The 15,358-nt window shown below is 42.8% G+C and overlaps 2 protein-coding genes across 2 annotated transcripts in view; one reads left to right on the top strand and one right to left on the bottom strand.

Moving 5' to 3' along the window:
- palld (palladin, cytoskeletal associated protein) overlaps nucleotides 1-15,358 on the bottom strand; it is a 149,167-nt gene that overhangs the window by 123,152 nt on the left and 10,657 nt on the right. The gene's annotated exons all lie outside the window — the stretch shown is intronic.
- LOC308293894 (uncharacterized protein) lies at nucleotides 496-14,549 on the top strand. Its single transcript, XM_080736546.1, has 11 exons — nucleotides 496-776; nucleotides 1,998-2,068; nucleotides 3,873-6,831; nucleotides 7,778-7,969; nucleotides 8,588-8,730; nucleotides 9,047-9,131; nucleotides 10,220-10,379; nucleotides 10,645-10,838; nucleotides 10,935-11,076; nucleotides 12,276-12,415; nucleotides 12,572-14,549. Exons 4-11 carry the CDS (start codon nucleotides 7,844-7,846, stop codon nucleotides 12,884-12,886), a joined length of 1,305 nt encoding a protein of 434 aa, XP_080592672.1. The 5' UTR covers nucleotides 496-776; nucleotides 1,998-2,068; nucleotides 3,873-6,831; nucleotides 7,778-7,843; the 3' UTR covers nucleotides 12,887-14,549.

Raw genomic sequence — 15,358 nt, 5'->3', positions numbered from 1 at the left:
CTCAAGAGTCTATTTGAGTTCTCTCCTCACAAACAGCAGCAGATATAGATTACAGCGCCCAGCAGGAGCAAAAACATATTTCACAATGGCTGCACAACATCATATTTTGTATGAACCTGCAGTGGATTGACTAGAGTACATCATGCAGACAAATGACCTTATGAGAAGAATGAGGTCACCTCCAATGATGTGTTCATTTCATCCGTTTGTAAATCAGAGAGCATAGAAATGTAAACAAATGGGCCTGTATTTATACGTTCTCTGAGTTAAATTAACACTCAGGATTTTACAAAACCAAACCACTAAACCAATGAATATATAGTACAGTAGTCACATCTGCACCAAACCATCTTCATGATCACGGCACTACAGGTGACCCTGGCTCATCGATCGATTGATCGATGTGACACCTGGGATGCTGTCAGGTGTCACAAATATATGACCCTGAATTTACCACAGTACACACTAAAAAGACCTGGGTTGGATAAGCTACTCAGATCCTGGGTTGTGAAGAGGTTAACTCATAAGTGGTTATTGCTAACTAGTCGTGGGTTAACCATACTCCATAATGGGTAAGCTTATGCAACTCATGGGAAGAGTTAACTAATTGACCGAGTCCTACTCGGAACCTGTGTTCCCTTAAAACCCAAGTCCTGGGTTGCGTTCCTCCGTTCCCTGTTTGAAGTTCACTTCCTTCAGCAGCAGCAGCACGGCGTGAGCACGCATCAGCAAGCAGCACAACAAACAACAACAAGCAACAAAGCAGATAATTAAAGGTTTGTGCTTACTTGCGTTGTATCTAATTTATGGTTACTAACTATCAGGTTACCAAAAGGGACCCTCGCCCATGTCCAGGCGAGCTATCTTGCCCAGCCGTCTGTTGTGCGTCTCGAGTCGGCGCTGCTCACGGTAACGGCGGCGGCGGGTGATGGCCGGCGGCCGGGCCGCCATAAAGGACCCCCGTCGGGGACCCGGGCCGCCGTTGGGGCCGTAGCTATGGGCCGTAGCGCCGGCTCACGCCGCGCCGCGGCGGCGGGTGATGGCCGGAGGCCGGGCCGCCGTGTCTCTGTCCCACCATAACTACCACTCGTCCCGAGGGTTAGCCCGCTAGCCGCGTTAGCATAGCACGCTAGCCATGTAGCTCGTTCTCTAGGTTAAGTATGCCAGTTAGCTACACGGCTAACGTTAGCTTACGTTGCTAATGCTAACCCTGCCTGTAGATGCTACCCGGTGCCTAACGCTATATTATCTTTACAGAAACATTCCCGGGATAGCTAACGCTCACCAAAGACTAACGTGAAGGTTAGATTGTATGGGTTTGGGTGTCAACCATTTACGTTAGCTGTATATGTACTAAAATGAAACATTTGAGAAATGTTTTTTTTTCACGCTAGCCACGTTAGCATAGCACGCTAGCCATGTAGCTCGTTCTCAGGGTTAATAGACCAGCAAGCTACACAGCTAACGTTAGCTTAAGTTGCAACTTGGTATAATCTATAATGCCGGTGGCTAACGCTATATTGTCGATACAGAAACAATCCCGGTATACCTAACGTTCACCAAAGACCACCGTGAAGGTTAGATTGTATCTGTTTTGGTGTCAACCATTTACATTAGCTGTATTTTGCTGGGCAAGCAGCTAGCTAGTAAACACTGTTTTGCTAGCCTGCTAGGTTCTGTGTCACTCTTCAATTGGTGAGCATAACAGTAGTTCTTAAACCTTAAACACGGTTTGTTTTATGAGCTTTAAAAGATCTCCAATGTAAACAAGTGTAATGCTTTCTTGGAATAATGCCTTTTAGTTGACTTTGTACCAGCGAATCTGTACTGTCATTTACATAAGCTGTATTTTGCTGGGCAAGCAGCTAGCTAGTAAACACGGTTTGTTTTATGAGTTTTAAAAGGTCTCCAATGTAAACAAGTGTAATGCTTTCTTGGAATAATGCCTTTTAGTTGTGTATGTATAACTAATTTTAATTCCTTTGTGTTTGTTTCAGATAGATGGACAGCTTTGTCCGTGACACATTGGTGGAGTGGCAGCTACCAGATCTGGTAGACATATTTAGAGGTACAATATGTTTTCCCATCCACATACATTGCTGTCATGAAGTTGATAACTGCTTTTTGTGATATACCATGACATTTGTATTGAGCATACGGTGTACATTCTCTGTGCTATACTATTTGATTAACTGACAACAATTGACCAGCAGATGAACCCAATTGATTAAAGCAGTGGTTCTCAAACTTTTTAGGCTGGGGACCCCACAAATAATCCTATTTGAAGTGAGGACCCCGTTAGCCTATATTTGTTCGACTCGATTCCACAGATAAATTACACAGAGAGGCCTTGTGAGCTTTTAGATCAGCTATTTTCACAATATTTGCCTCTTTCATGCTTAATATTTGACAGTTTGGGATTAAAAAGCTATTGAATTTGAAATTCAATTACTTAAATTGTCACTTTATAAATCTCTAGATACCCTGTGTACACTTATAATGGATGTTGGATTATTTATGAAAAAGTGAGAGAAAAATAATAATAAAATTGGATATTAAGCTAATCATCTGGAGACCCCACAAAATAATTTGGGGACCCCACTTGGGGTCCCGACCCCAAGTTTGAGAACCACTGGATTAAAGGGATAGTTCACCCCCCTAAATGACCTTTGTTGTATGGTTTACCTACCCTTTGATGATTTCAGGATGTTGTGATTTTTCTATAGCTGACAAAGTTAACGCTTTAGTTAACTGAAAGGTTCAGTTAACTAGTACATTTTTTTAAACTTGTGATTAAGTTTTTGAACCTTTGGTCGCCCCGTAGTTTGTGGGAAACGGGAAATGAATCGACGCAGGACTCTTTTTACAGGTGTTTCAGTCATATGGGTGTTGCCTGACTGTATACAGCAGTGTACGCATCGGTATAATCATCCAGTCAGTTTATTCATCCATTGTCAGTATCATATCCATCTAGTCAGTGTCATAATATCCGTCAATAGGAGAGTAATTGGCTACTATATTGATATGATTAATACAAAAAATGGAAAAATATCAGTTTAAGGTAGATTTAGAGCGGATAAAAAATATGCGATTAAATTAGGATTAATCGTGAGTTAACTATGGACAACCATGCGATTAATGGGATTCATATTTTTAATCGACTGACAGCAATAGCTTTTTTGTTTGTAAATTATCCTTTACAGATAAATCAAGGATACAAAAATGAAGCAGAAACAAAATGAATGGAAGTGATCAAAGCCTCTAAGTTACGGCAGTAAAAAGATATCTAAACAATCTTGTCAATTAAAAAACAAAACAAAAGTCAAAGTCATACAATAACCATACAACAAAAGTAATTTAGAGGGTGAACTATCCCTTTAATGACATCCGTGTCAGTCAGAAATAGGATGTTTGTTGTCATTAAACAGTTTTCTCAGCCCCGACCCCGACCAATCATGGCTGAGATAATGGCCATGGGTTTCATCTATAGTCCTCTAACAGTGGTTCGTAACCTTTTCAGGCTGTGACCCCCAAAGATAATTGAATTGACCTCCATTTGTTGACCTCGGATACATATTGTGAACCTGCAGGGTCACAACGCTTTACAACATTTTCACAATGTTGGGGGGTCCCGACCCACAGGTTGAGAACCACTTCTCTAACCTGTAAAGTTGAGGACCAAAAGAGGTTAACATGTCTGATCAGCTTTGCTGAGTGTAATCATTTGCAGTAGAACTAATTTCAAACATCTGTTACAGATGAATCCCCTGAGCTCTGTTTTATTTATTTTTTATTTATTTTATTTCATTGTTCTCCCTGTTCCTCTGTTGGAAAAATGATGTTTTGTTTTGTTTTCTTCTTTTGTCTTTCAGACGAGGGGATTGATCAGGACAGTTTCTCTCTGTTGGATGATGCCACCATCACCCAGCTAATCCCAAGAGCCGGTCCTAGGCTCAAGTTCTTAAAAAAATTTAGAGAGTTTGTAAGTAGTTGTTTTATTTTGGCAAGATGCCCTACACTTGCTTCAAATGCAGAAACCGAATTTCAGGGGATGTCAAGAATCTTTTAAGGCATTTACGGGGAGTACACCATGTGTACTCTGTATCTAAACATTTCCAGTGTTGTGAAAGTGGTTGTGGTCGGACATTTAGCCAGATGTATTCTTATAGAAGACACCTAGAAACCCAGCATGAAGATAGGAATATTGTTGATGACCCCCTCGAAGGCCCAGCCCCACGGCCCCCACAGGTAGATGCCCCACCTGCTGTTGAAATGCTGAATGCTGACATGGAGCCAGAACAGGGAGATCAAGTTGTTGAGGATTGGGATGAACTAGAGCCAGAGTCCATTACCAATCGAGTGGCCCTCTTTTTAGCCCAGCTTAGAGCTAAAACTTCAATGACATTCACAAACATCAACTTTGTGGTTCAGCATACCTCCAATTTAATTGGCAATATTGTCAGCCGACTGCAATCAAAGACCATGTCTGTATTCCGTCAGTTTGGTCTTGATCAACGCAATGAGGTACAAGAGCTTGGGGTGGAGTTCTCAGAATTAGCTGAGCCTTTCAAAGGAATGGAGTCTGATTATAAGCAAATGAAATATTTTTTAACAACTGGAAACTTTATTCAGCCAGTTGAGGAGATATTGTCAGGGGTTACCTATGTTCAATCAACGGCCTCTGCCACTGGCACTGTCCGTCAAGTTGGTGTCCATGATTCATTTTACCGCATACCATTGAAGAGCCTTTTGACCAAGATTCTTACTATTCCCGGGATTTTAGAGACCATGCTCGATTGGCAGCGTAGAGAGGGTGATGCAATTCAGGATGTTTTCGATGGGGACTTTTGTAAATCGCATCCCTTATTCCAGAAAGAGGTGTCAATCCCAATTTTGATCTATCAAGATGATGTCGAAATTGTCAATGTCTTAGGATCGAAAACTGGTATTCACAAGTTGGGACTTATTTATTTCATGTTGAAGAGCTTGCCCCCAGACTTGCTATCTACCCTGCAGTCACAGTTCCTTTTAGCTGTGTACAAATCCGATGATGCAGCACACCACACCATAGATGCAATACTGCGCCCAATTGTAGAAGAGATCAAGGATCTAGAGAGGGATGGCATCTTTCTTAATACCCCCAACTACCGAGGTGTTGTCAAGTTCACAGTGCTCCAAGTAGTTGGAGACAATTTGGGAGTGCATACTGTTCTTGGCTACGTTGAGTCCTTTGGTGCGAATTATGCATGTCGGTTTTGCAAAGCAAATAAAGAGCAGAGATTGTCTCAGGTACTTGAAGATCCTGGACTTTTGCGTGATCGCAAAACTTATGAGGCAGATTTACTTACAGCCGACGCCTCCCAGACAGGCTTGAAAAGGGACAGTGTTTTGAACGATTTGGCTTTTTATCATGTGTCAGACAACGTGTCTGTGGATGTGATGCATGATATACTGGAGGGGGCGGCGCCTTACGAAGTCAAAGTTGTGTTGAATTCACTAATCGAGCAAAAGCATCTCACACTAGCACAGTTGAATAACAGAATCACAAGCTTTGACTATGGATTTACTGATAAGTCTAACAAGCCTTCGGTCATAAGCAAGAATGATCTCAAAAACCTTGACGGCTCCATGCGTCAGTCAGCATCTCAAATGTGGTGCCTAATTAGGCTACTACCACTCATGATAGGTGATCTCGTTCCCTTGGAAAACAAGCATTGGGAACTTCTACTCCTCCTACTCCATTGCATGGAAATTATCTTCTCCCCGTCACTTACAGTAGCAGCAACACTGTACTTAGGCAAAATCATAGAAGAGCATCACTGCCTCTTCATGGAGCTATATCCTCATCTAAATTTACGGCCAAAGCAACACTTTATGCTCCACTACCCACGAATCATTCTAAAACTTGGACCGTTAAAGCAGTTCTGGGCAATGAGATTTGAAGCACGGCATGCATTTTTCAAACAAGTTAGCAATGTAACCTGTAACTTTAGAAATATATGTAAAACCATGGCATTTCGCCATCAGATGATGCAGTGCTACCATTTCTTATGTGGAACAATCCTGTCTCACACTACAGAAGTTGGTCCAGGGCAAAGTACACTTCTTGTCGACATTAATGACAGGATCCAAAGTGGGCTAGAAGGTATTCCCCTTTTCAGTGAAGTTTATATGCCAGCCTGGGTTAAATTTAAGGGAAATAATTACAGAGCAGGCATGAGTGTATTCCTTTCCTATGATCAGGATGGAGAGCCTCAATTTGGTCTCATAGAATCCGTTATACTACTGGAGCAAACGTCAATAAAGCTTGTTATACAGAAGTGGGAAACACAGTGGTTTGATAGGCATTTATACGCATACAGTGTCATTCCCACTCAGTTGTTGGTAGCAGTAGATTTAAGAGATCTGCTTGATCACCATCCCCTCCATGCAGCCAAGTTGTACAGAGAGGAGGATGAGAGTTTATACATTTCGTTGCGCTACAGACGTTTTTAGAATCACTCTGTCCTGGGCACGACGTTAAACTGCATCCGACAGTGGGGGCCTAGACCTATGGGACAAAATGAGGGTACCCTAACCACTGTTACCTCCAGGCGGCCTCTGGCAAAGGCCCAGTACCTGATATAGCCCCCACACCAGGGTTACGGTGTCCTGGGTATGCTGCTTAAAGTGTCCATCAATTGGAAATGATCAGTATTTTTGGGTAGGACGAACCACTTGACTTCTCAGGCGGATTGAAGGTACTACTGGGATGGTGAGATGCTGTCAACTACTGGGCTGACCTGATTACTGACTACTGCCATGGTCTTTAAATGAGTGATAAGTGGTACCGTAAGTAGTTTTTGTTTAATCACATCATTTTTGTAAGGTGAAGCCCACGTGCACTCTCTAAAAGTATGCTCCAGCACTGTCCACATATCACTTGGTTGTCTTGAAACGGGTCCTCTATTGGGGATTCCAATAGAGTACTGAAGTCCTGACGTCACTCGCTCATCCCCTGGTTCGTAAAGGTTTTTCTGTTAGAATAGGGTTGGGTCATCTTTAAATTGTCTCAAAAGCATTGAGGCCCAAAGACAATCTGCCCGGTGACATTGACAGGGAGATGACTATCGTTAATGATAGTCAGATATATTTGATATTCTGTTAAAATATGCAGCCAATTCAGAATGCGAACCAGGTAGGATGCGTCATTTACATCAGACTTCAGTGCCCTAGGGGCACGGTGGCACAGTGGTTAGCGCTTCGCTTCACAGCTAGAAGGTCCTGGGTTCGATTCCCGCAGGGGGACGCTGTGGGCGCTGGCGGCGTGTTCCTCCTCCGCGTCATCAGCGCCCACACCCTAGGTGGGGTTGGCAAATAGGGCCTTTCTGTGTGGAGTTTGCATGTTCTCCCCGTGTCTCCTAGGGTTGATACCCTCACAAAAACATGCACGTAATCCTGGTCTCAATAATGCCTCCCCCTGGCCAGCCGGGGCGCCTGATGGAGGGGAAATGAACTGGTTGGAATAACGTGTTCCTTCCACGTGCTACGTCCATCCCGGGGAAATCACCAATGTCAGGTGAAAAGAAGCAACCTGGACTCCTCATGATAGAAGGAATCACGAGGTCAGTCCGTTGTCTCCCCAGGTTGGCAGGGGGGAGAGCAGAGTCCAGGACTACTAGGCAATTGGCACTGGGTGAAAAATGGGTTACAAAAAAAAAAAAAAGTAAAAAAAAAAAGACTTCAGTGCCCTATTCTTGTCCCTCATTTATTATACTAACCTTGGTCTTCTGTATAGATTGGACCGACGCCTGCACCTGTACAACCTACAGGCTGTGATGACACGCCTCCTGCCCAAACCCCCATGGAGGTATCGCCCGCACCTGATCTCGTGACCCCACCTGGTCCTGTGATCCCGCCTGGTCCTGTGATCCCGCCTGGTCCTGATCCCCTCATGATGTATCAGACGATACACCTAATTCCTACGTTTGTAAGTTCTGCGCTAATACCCTTTTAAGTCTTATATATTTGTCTGTTCAGCCTTGCATGAAAAAAAAATGGCGCTCTACAAGCTCACCACACAAGGCGTGCATCAATTATTAGGGCTGCACAATTATCGAAAAAAGATCGACATCTAGATTCAGACACCTATTCAATCTCATTTCTAGAAAGATCGTGATCTAAATTTTTTTTTAACCTCCTGAACCTAGAGAAGGCTTTTGCTGAAATAGCAGCTCGACAAGCTTACAACACGTCGCAGTGCGACGCGTTGTAAGCTTGTCAAGCGGCTATTTTCAGCAAAAAGCTTTCCACACAATATAAGACAGAAAATAATGATTGCATTACTGTGTTTTAGTCAGCTCTTTATCATGTTCCAATACTGTATTTTGTCAGTTTAATGGCATTTGTAGTGACCGCAACACTGTATGAAGAATCGTGAGATAATTGTTGATCTCAGTTCTTAGGGAGAAAAATCGAGATTCATATTTTAGTGAGAATCGTACAGCCCTATTAATTATCAAAATAATGTTGATATTGATTTGAATTAATATCACCCATTCCTAACCAAATAATAAATCTGCAATTTTGTGTCTTGCTATTTTCTAAGAATGTCCGTCAGGTCCTTACACGGTTCACGGATGGAGCGGTGATTGTGAAGAGCCTTGACGAGACAAATCTAATCACCACGGGCCAGAGATGGAACCTTGTCCGCATCTTGGTGTCGCACCTTATCGAGAAGTTTGGAGAGAAGTAAACATTTAAATAAGCTTTATGTTTTATGTTGATTAGGGATCCTCTTAACCACTAGAACCATACATGGTCCCTCAGGGCTCATTACTAGTATATTTCTGTTATTGTGGGGAAAGCTTGTCGATCCATTTTCAGCAGAAGCTTTCCTCACAATACCAATGCTGGGGATTAATTGGTTTGGGATTAATGGTTAAATGGCAAGATTAAGTGATTTGTCTTTTAAAAATGGTTTATTTAAAAATGGTTTATTTGTTACATCAAATCAACTCACTGGAACTACTTGATATGATAAATAGTTGTTATTTCTGTTTCACAGTCCTACGGCAGAGACCAAGAAGGCCCTGGCATCTAGCTTAATTGGGGCATTTCCCAGCTTGAAAGACTCATCAAGCAGTGGCAGCGTGAGTTGTTTTTATTTCTGTCTTTTTGCTTTTCAAATTTTTCATTTTAGTGAGACCCCTAACATTAAGCCAATTATGCTGTGATGTGTCGCTGATGCTGAAAACGACAAGCTCAAAACATGCTGTCGAACTGTAGGTCTGCGGTTCTCAGTAACCGTTGAGAAGCATACAGTACATTGAGCATAAAATGGTAAAGCATGTAACAGACACAATACAGCTCACTCCTGTCATGCCCTTGGAAGCAGCGACAATATGGCCTTCTTTGGTGACAGAGAGGTACAGAAACACCCTGCTCTAATCAAAGCCACGCTGTCAAAAATATAAATGTGCCAAATCTCTATTCTATTCATCGACTACATTCTGAGTATAGAATGCTCCCTTCTGGTGTTCGCCAAGAGACATCATCTGCCAAGGCAATTAGGCATATAAGTTCTCATTTGTGCCCTTTTCCAACTTGATAGAGTGATAGTCTGTATAGTTTATATATTTTTTCAGTTTTGTATACTTCTTATATTACTTCCGATAACACAATTGTACGGCCCTGTCTGGCCTGTCTGGCCTGTATTTAATTGTGGTGTGCGCTTGAGGGGGGTGCTTCTTGTCTGGGGGGGCGGGGGGTACTGTTTCGCTGCTCTTCGTGACAGCGGCGCCGTGTGTTTGAGGGCTTGCTTGTGTGGGTGCACTCACGTGCACCTGCGCTTGAGTGAGCGCTCGCCACGGACACTGTGATTTCGGTGAGTGGTGGGGCAGTGCCTCACGTGTCCTAGGACAGGGGGTGTGCATGCGTTTCCTGAGGGCGTGCCAGGTCTTGGGTTATAGAGTAGACCACACTTGTGTCGCATGTTGACTATTTAGTATTGTAATATTTTGGGAGGCCCTGCCACCTGCCACTCTTGGCTTTGCCTTTGTAAAACTACTTCCACTTGCACTGTAACTAGAGCCTTGTCATGTTTTGACAAGTCCATGTAAGTTTTTTCCATGTTACGTCTGCTTTTAATGATTGTCTGCAAACCAAATCGCCCTTCAGGGACATATACATAAACTTGGACCTTGAACCTTGAATCTCATACATTTTGATTTCTTGTCAGGACATCTGGTACACCGCCGCACGGAAGAACCATCCAGCCACTGGGTTCCTGGAGGAAAGGCTGAGAAACCTCAGGAAGAAGCTGAGGTCAGCGGCCAGGGCGACTAGCCGACCAGCAATACCAGATGATCCTGTTCGACCAGCAGCTGCGGTCATACCAGGTCATTACTAAACAGACAAATAGAAGGCAGTTCCAACAATGTGTTTAAGCTTGTTTAAGTTGTGTAATACGTCCATGTTTAGGGAACACTATCACAGACAGAAAATCTGAGCAGAGCCTGATTGTAGTGAATGTGAGGAATCACACAATAACATTTATAGTTGTTTAGAACTATTTGAACACACAACATATTGCTGATAGGGATGATTATAAAAAAAAATCCACCTTTTAGTGACTGACAGCAATTTTTTTTTTTTTTTTTACAGAATGTACCATATCGGACGAGAGGGCTGCACAACTAAAAGAGTGGTTGAGAAGCAATTCTCAACCACTCTCACAAGTTGAGACCTACATGAAGGACACAGTGATCTACAGGGCCAGGTGGATCAAGGACAACACCAGAGAGCTGACCGTCAGTCAGATCCTGGAACACTACCCTCGCCTAACGACTGACGGCATGGTAAGAGGGAATATCGTACATGTGATGATGCATTGTTTATAATATTTTGGTAGTGTCCCACATTTAATTTGATTTCAAATGTTTTCCATTTTATAGATGGCACAGGACTTCCTTGTCTTGCATCCGGAGGCTGCATCCAAATTGTATGAGACCTGGGTCCCAGTTTATGCGGAGAAGATCCTGCAGGTGGCACGACTGGAGCGGAAGCTGGAGCTGCCGATCGAACAATTAACATCAGGTAAAATATTATTGAAATGGTTCTTTGTCAGTCGACAGTCCCTTTTGCGCAAAGAATCCACACCACTTTGACAGCCTCTCTGTGTGAGTGTGGCATGGGAGCGTGGCAGTATTACTATGTACCAGTATTTCGAATCCTATTGACTAACACTAACCGCCATCGAGAACCCACTTAGAAATACTGGGACACGGTAATATAGAGATGTAGCCGTGTGGCACACACATCACACACTTTCAGGTGCCCTAGGGTTTCCTCTTCTCTGGAAGTGTCCCCCTCAAATACCAGTGGGCCTTCTTTAGACCAGGGCTTCTCAAAGTTGATTCCAGGGACTCTGTGTTCCTTTAGTGGGGCCTAAATCTAAGTCCGAAGTTACAGACTAAATCGAAGTCTGGGGGCACGGTGGCGCAGTCAGTAGTGCTGTCGCCTCACAGCTAGAAGGTCCTGGGTTCAATTCCCGCAGGGGGAAGCTGTGGGCGCTGGTGGCATGTCTCCTCCTCCGTGTCATCAGTGCCCACACCCTAGGTGGGGTTGACAAAAGGGCCTTTCTGTGCGGAGTTTGCATGTTCTCCCCGTGTCCCCTAGGGTAGGTACCCTCACTAAAAACATGCAGTAATCCTGGTCTCTATACTGCCTCCCCCTAGCTAGCCGGGGCGCCTGATGGAGGGGAAAATGAACTGGTTGGAATAACGTGTTCCTTCCACGCGCTACGTCCAACCGGGGAATCTCTCCGCTGTCGGTCGAAAAGAAAGCAGCTTGGACTACTCAGGCATAGAAGGAAGCATGAGATCAGTCCGCTGCTTCCCCAGGCTGGCAGAGGCAGTGTAGCACCCAGGATCACATTAGATAATTGGCACCGGGTGAAAATATAGGGGTTGCAAAAATCGTGGGATAAAAATGATAGATAAAAAATAAATCGAAGTCTGTAACTGTCAGTGTTACTAATGGACCACAACAGGTCAGTGCTTTTCCATTTGTACACTCTGTCACGGTTAAGGGAAGACCTTGTAATGTAGAAGGTTTAGAACCGCTCAAACCAGTTTCTGGGCAAATAACTAAACTACAACTAACACCTGCAGAGCCGCATGGCTGCTCATAACGGCATAGGTTACATTCTTGTTGGCCATTGCATGACACAAAGCGTCACAAAATAAAGGATATGCCGCTCCACCTTGTATTGATAGCTATATGTTTTCCTGCAGATGGCGTTGGGGATCTCGCTCTGCAGCAGTTGCCATTCTTGCTCCCCCCAACTCCATTCAAAGTCGGACGGGGCCGTGGCAGTAAAATGGTTCGCCACACCGTTGCTGAGTGCATGGAGGCCTTCATCCACCATCAGCCTGTAAGTCCATCCAGCACATCTAAAGGAAATCTTTCCATTTTACTTAAGCATGTTAACATGTATGTGTTGTATATGTTTACAAGTATTGTATATGTGTGTTAATTCTATACTTGGTCCTTACCCTTGCTTTTCTTTTTTCTTTTTTATGTTTTTCAGCCTGGAACCAACATGGTGGAGTATCTTGATGAGGCCAAGAAGTCCCGACCTGAGCCCTACATACTGACGTTGGGCAACTACTCGGATCAACTGTCTCAGGTCTTTGTCATTATAGATGGACAGGCTTTGGAGCAGGAGAAACTTCTTCAAGCCATTGACATCTGCTTCAAGGCCTTTTACATCTTTGACATAGAGTACCCCAAAAAGTGTCAACATGTGTGGGAATTCCTACAGAGTACAATCTATGGAATTCCACTACCAGCGGCCAACAAAATGATTGAGTTTATGAACACTAGAATTCTGGCTTGCCAGTAGACCTTTCTTTCTCGCACACACACACACACACACACACACAGGGCTGCACGATTCTCGCTAAAATGTGAATCTCGATTCTCCTCCCTAAGAATTGAGATCTACGATTCTCTCACGATTCTTCACACAGTGTTCGGTCAGTAAAAAAAATACAGTATTGTAACGTGCTAAAGCACTTGACTAAACCATAAAGTAATGCACCAAGTTCCTTGTAACAGAGAATTGACTCTTTTTCCTCTATGCTTAACCACTTGAAACTCAAATATTTGGTCTCTCGGGGCTCAAAACGAGTATTTTCTGTCTTTTATTATTGTGGGGAAGACTTTTTGCTGAAAATAGCCGCTTGACAAGCTTACAACAAGCGGCTATTTTCAGCAAAAGTCTTCCCCACAAAAAAGGATGGGGTTCAAGTGGCCACTTGAAGATTGTGATCTAAATCTAGATCACAATCTTTCTAGTAATGAGATTGAATAGGTGTCTGAATCTACAGTAGATCTCGATCTTTTTTTTCGATAATTGTGCAGCCCTACACACACACACACACACACTCTCTTCCACAGACTTGCACACTCTATCCACATTACACTGACTTCAGGTGGCAGGGCTTTCTTCACCCCTCATGTAAAACATCTGCTGTTGCGCAGCACGTGGCCCTCAGCCTCCATCACAGACAGGAGAGACTGTAAAGACCAAGCACTCCTAAAGAGTGCCCTTATCTGTTAATCTGAACCTTAAATTGTGTTCCACAGAGGTTTCCCCACATAAACAAAGACTGCTTTGTCCCTTTCTAACGAACACACTCCTTTTTCTTTCTTTTTTTTCCCCCCTTCTTCCTTTGCTACTGTAACACAGCCTCAATGTTTTGAAAATTTTGGACAGCATCAAAAGGTCACAGTTTTGGGGATTTAGTAATTAGAAAACAAGATTTAAGATTACATTTCAGAAAATATTTTTTTGTTTGTTGGGTTGCTTGTTGGGTTGCGTTAAGTATAGCCCATTCCCATTCCTTCCAGTCATGCGCAGCCTGTTTTGTTGGTAGCACTATATTGCAATTAATAGAATATAATGTAGATCCTTATAGATTTGTCTGATTTATGTGAAATGTTTCCATGTAAAAGGTTAACGGTACACCACAAGTATCTGGAGGCCCAATGTGTGTGTATGATTTCCCAGTATTGCTAAAGAGCCCTCTGTCTCTTTCCATCGAAGAAGGACGCATCTCTGTGATGACAATCTGGCGAAACATACAGGCATGCAGGTGGTCACCTGGATGGGTTGGGTCAGCTGAGAATCCCAAGATGACTGTCTTGTTCTTTCTCTCACCTACTTTCTCTGTCCCCCTTTCCCCTGCCATTACTCTTTATGGTTCAAGTCACCCTGCACCTCTTTCCCTTTCCTCTACCCTCCCTCATCGCTCCCCTGCCTCCATTCTTTCTCTCTTGCTCAGTTCCTCTCCCCCTCCTCCGCCTCCCAGCCTCCTCCCCTCCTCTCGGTCTGTGTCCTCGTGGTGGAGTGGACCTCATATTTGTCTCATTTTCCTCATGGATCCTTCTGAGACTCTTTTTTTGGAACTCAGAATTTGTTGTTATGGCTTGAATGCTTGAATGTTTTTCTAAGCAAAATAATGTGGCTGTGCTTGTTAAAAATGATTAAATTGTCTAATGTTTTCAAAGTTTCTGATCTGCCATTTTTCTATTATAAAATTACTTTGAGTTAAGTATGGTTTGTGTTAATTGCATTATGCTTTGCTTGACCAAATCATGTATTGTGTTAAATTGTTTAACAGTAAGGTAACAAATGTATTGTGGCTGGTAATTGTTTAAATAAGTGACACCCAGAATGGTACATAATGTGACCCACATTTGGGGTGAGTATAAAATAAGGATTGAATTTAATCAGATGGACAGTTATAATTTAACCCAGGATTGGGTAGAATATATAATAAATAACATGGGTTGCATTTAACTCAGAATATAATTAATTTAACCCAGGATTGGGTAGAATATATAATAAATAACATGGGTTGCATTTAACTCAGAATATAATTAATTTAACCCAGGATTGGGTAGAATATATAATAAATAACTTGGGTTGCATTTAACTCAGAATATAATTAATTTAACCCAGGATTGGGTAGAATATATAATAAATAACTTGGGTTGCATTTAACTCAGAATATAGTTAATTTAACCCAGGATTGGGTAGAATATATAATAAATAACTTGGGTTGCATTTAACTCAGAATATAGTTAATTTAACCCAGGATTGGGTAGAATATATAATAAATAACTTGGGTTGCATTTAACTCAGAATATAGTTAATTTAACCCAGGATTGGGTAGAATATATAATAAATAACATGGGTTGCATTTAACTCAGATGTATGGTTAATTTAACCCAGAATTTAGTAGAATATTCTAACTCACCTGCTGGGTTGAATCGAACCAACCCATCTTCTAGTGTTAAGTTAACCCAG

Source organism: Nannobrachium achirus (assembly GCF_963921795.1).
Source record: "Nannobrachium achirus genome assembly, chromosome: 1".
NCBI classification, from domain to species: Eukaryota; Metazoa; Chordata; class Actinopteri; order Myctophiformes; family Myctophidae; genus Nannobrachium; species Nannobrachium achirus.
Note: the sequence above shows the minus strand (reverse complement) of the source record. Positions and strands in the feature narration are given on the sequence as shown.

What these genes read in the sequence shown, in the direction of transcription:
- LOC308293894 (XM_080736546.1), top strand. Translation starts at nt 7,844, where the DNA reads ATGGAGGTATCGCCCGCACCTGATCTCGTGACCCCACCTGGTCCTGTG. An exon ending in TACACCTAATTCCTACGTTT is followed by an intron (nt 7,970 to 8,587) that starts GTAAGTTCTGCG and finishes CTATTTTCTAAG; the next exon opens with AATGTCCGTCAGGTCCTTAC. An exon ending in GCCTAACGACTGACGGCATG is followed by an intron (nt 10,839 to 10,934) that starts GTAAGAGGGAAT and finishes TCCATTTTATAG; the next exon opens with ATGGCACAGGACTTCCTTGT.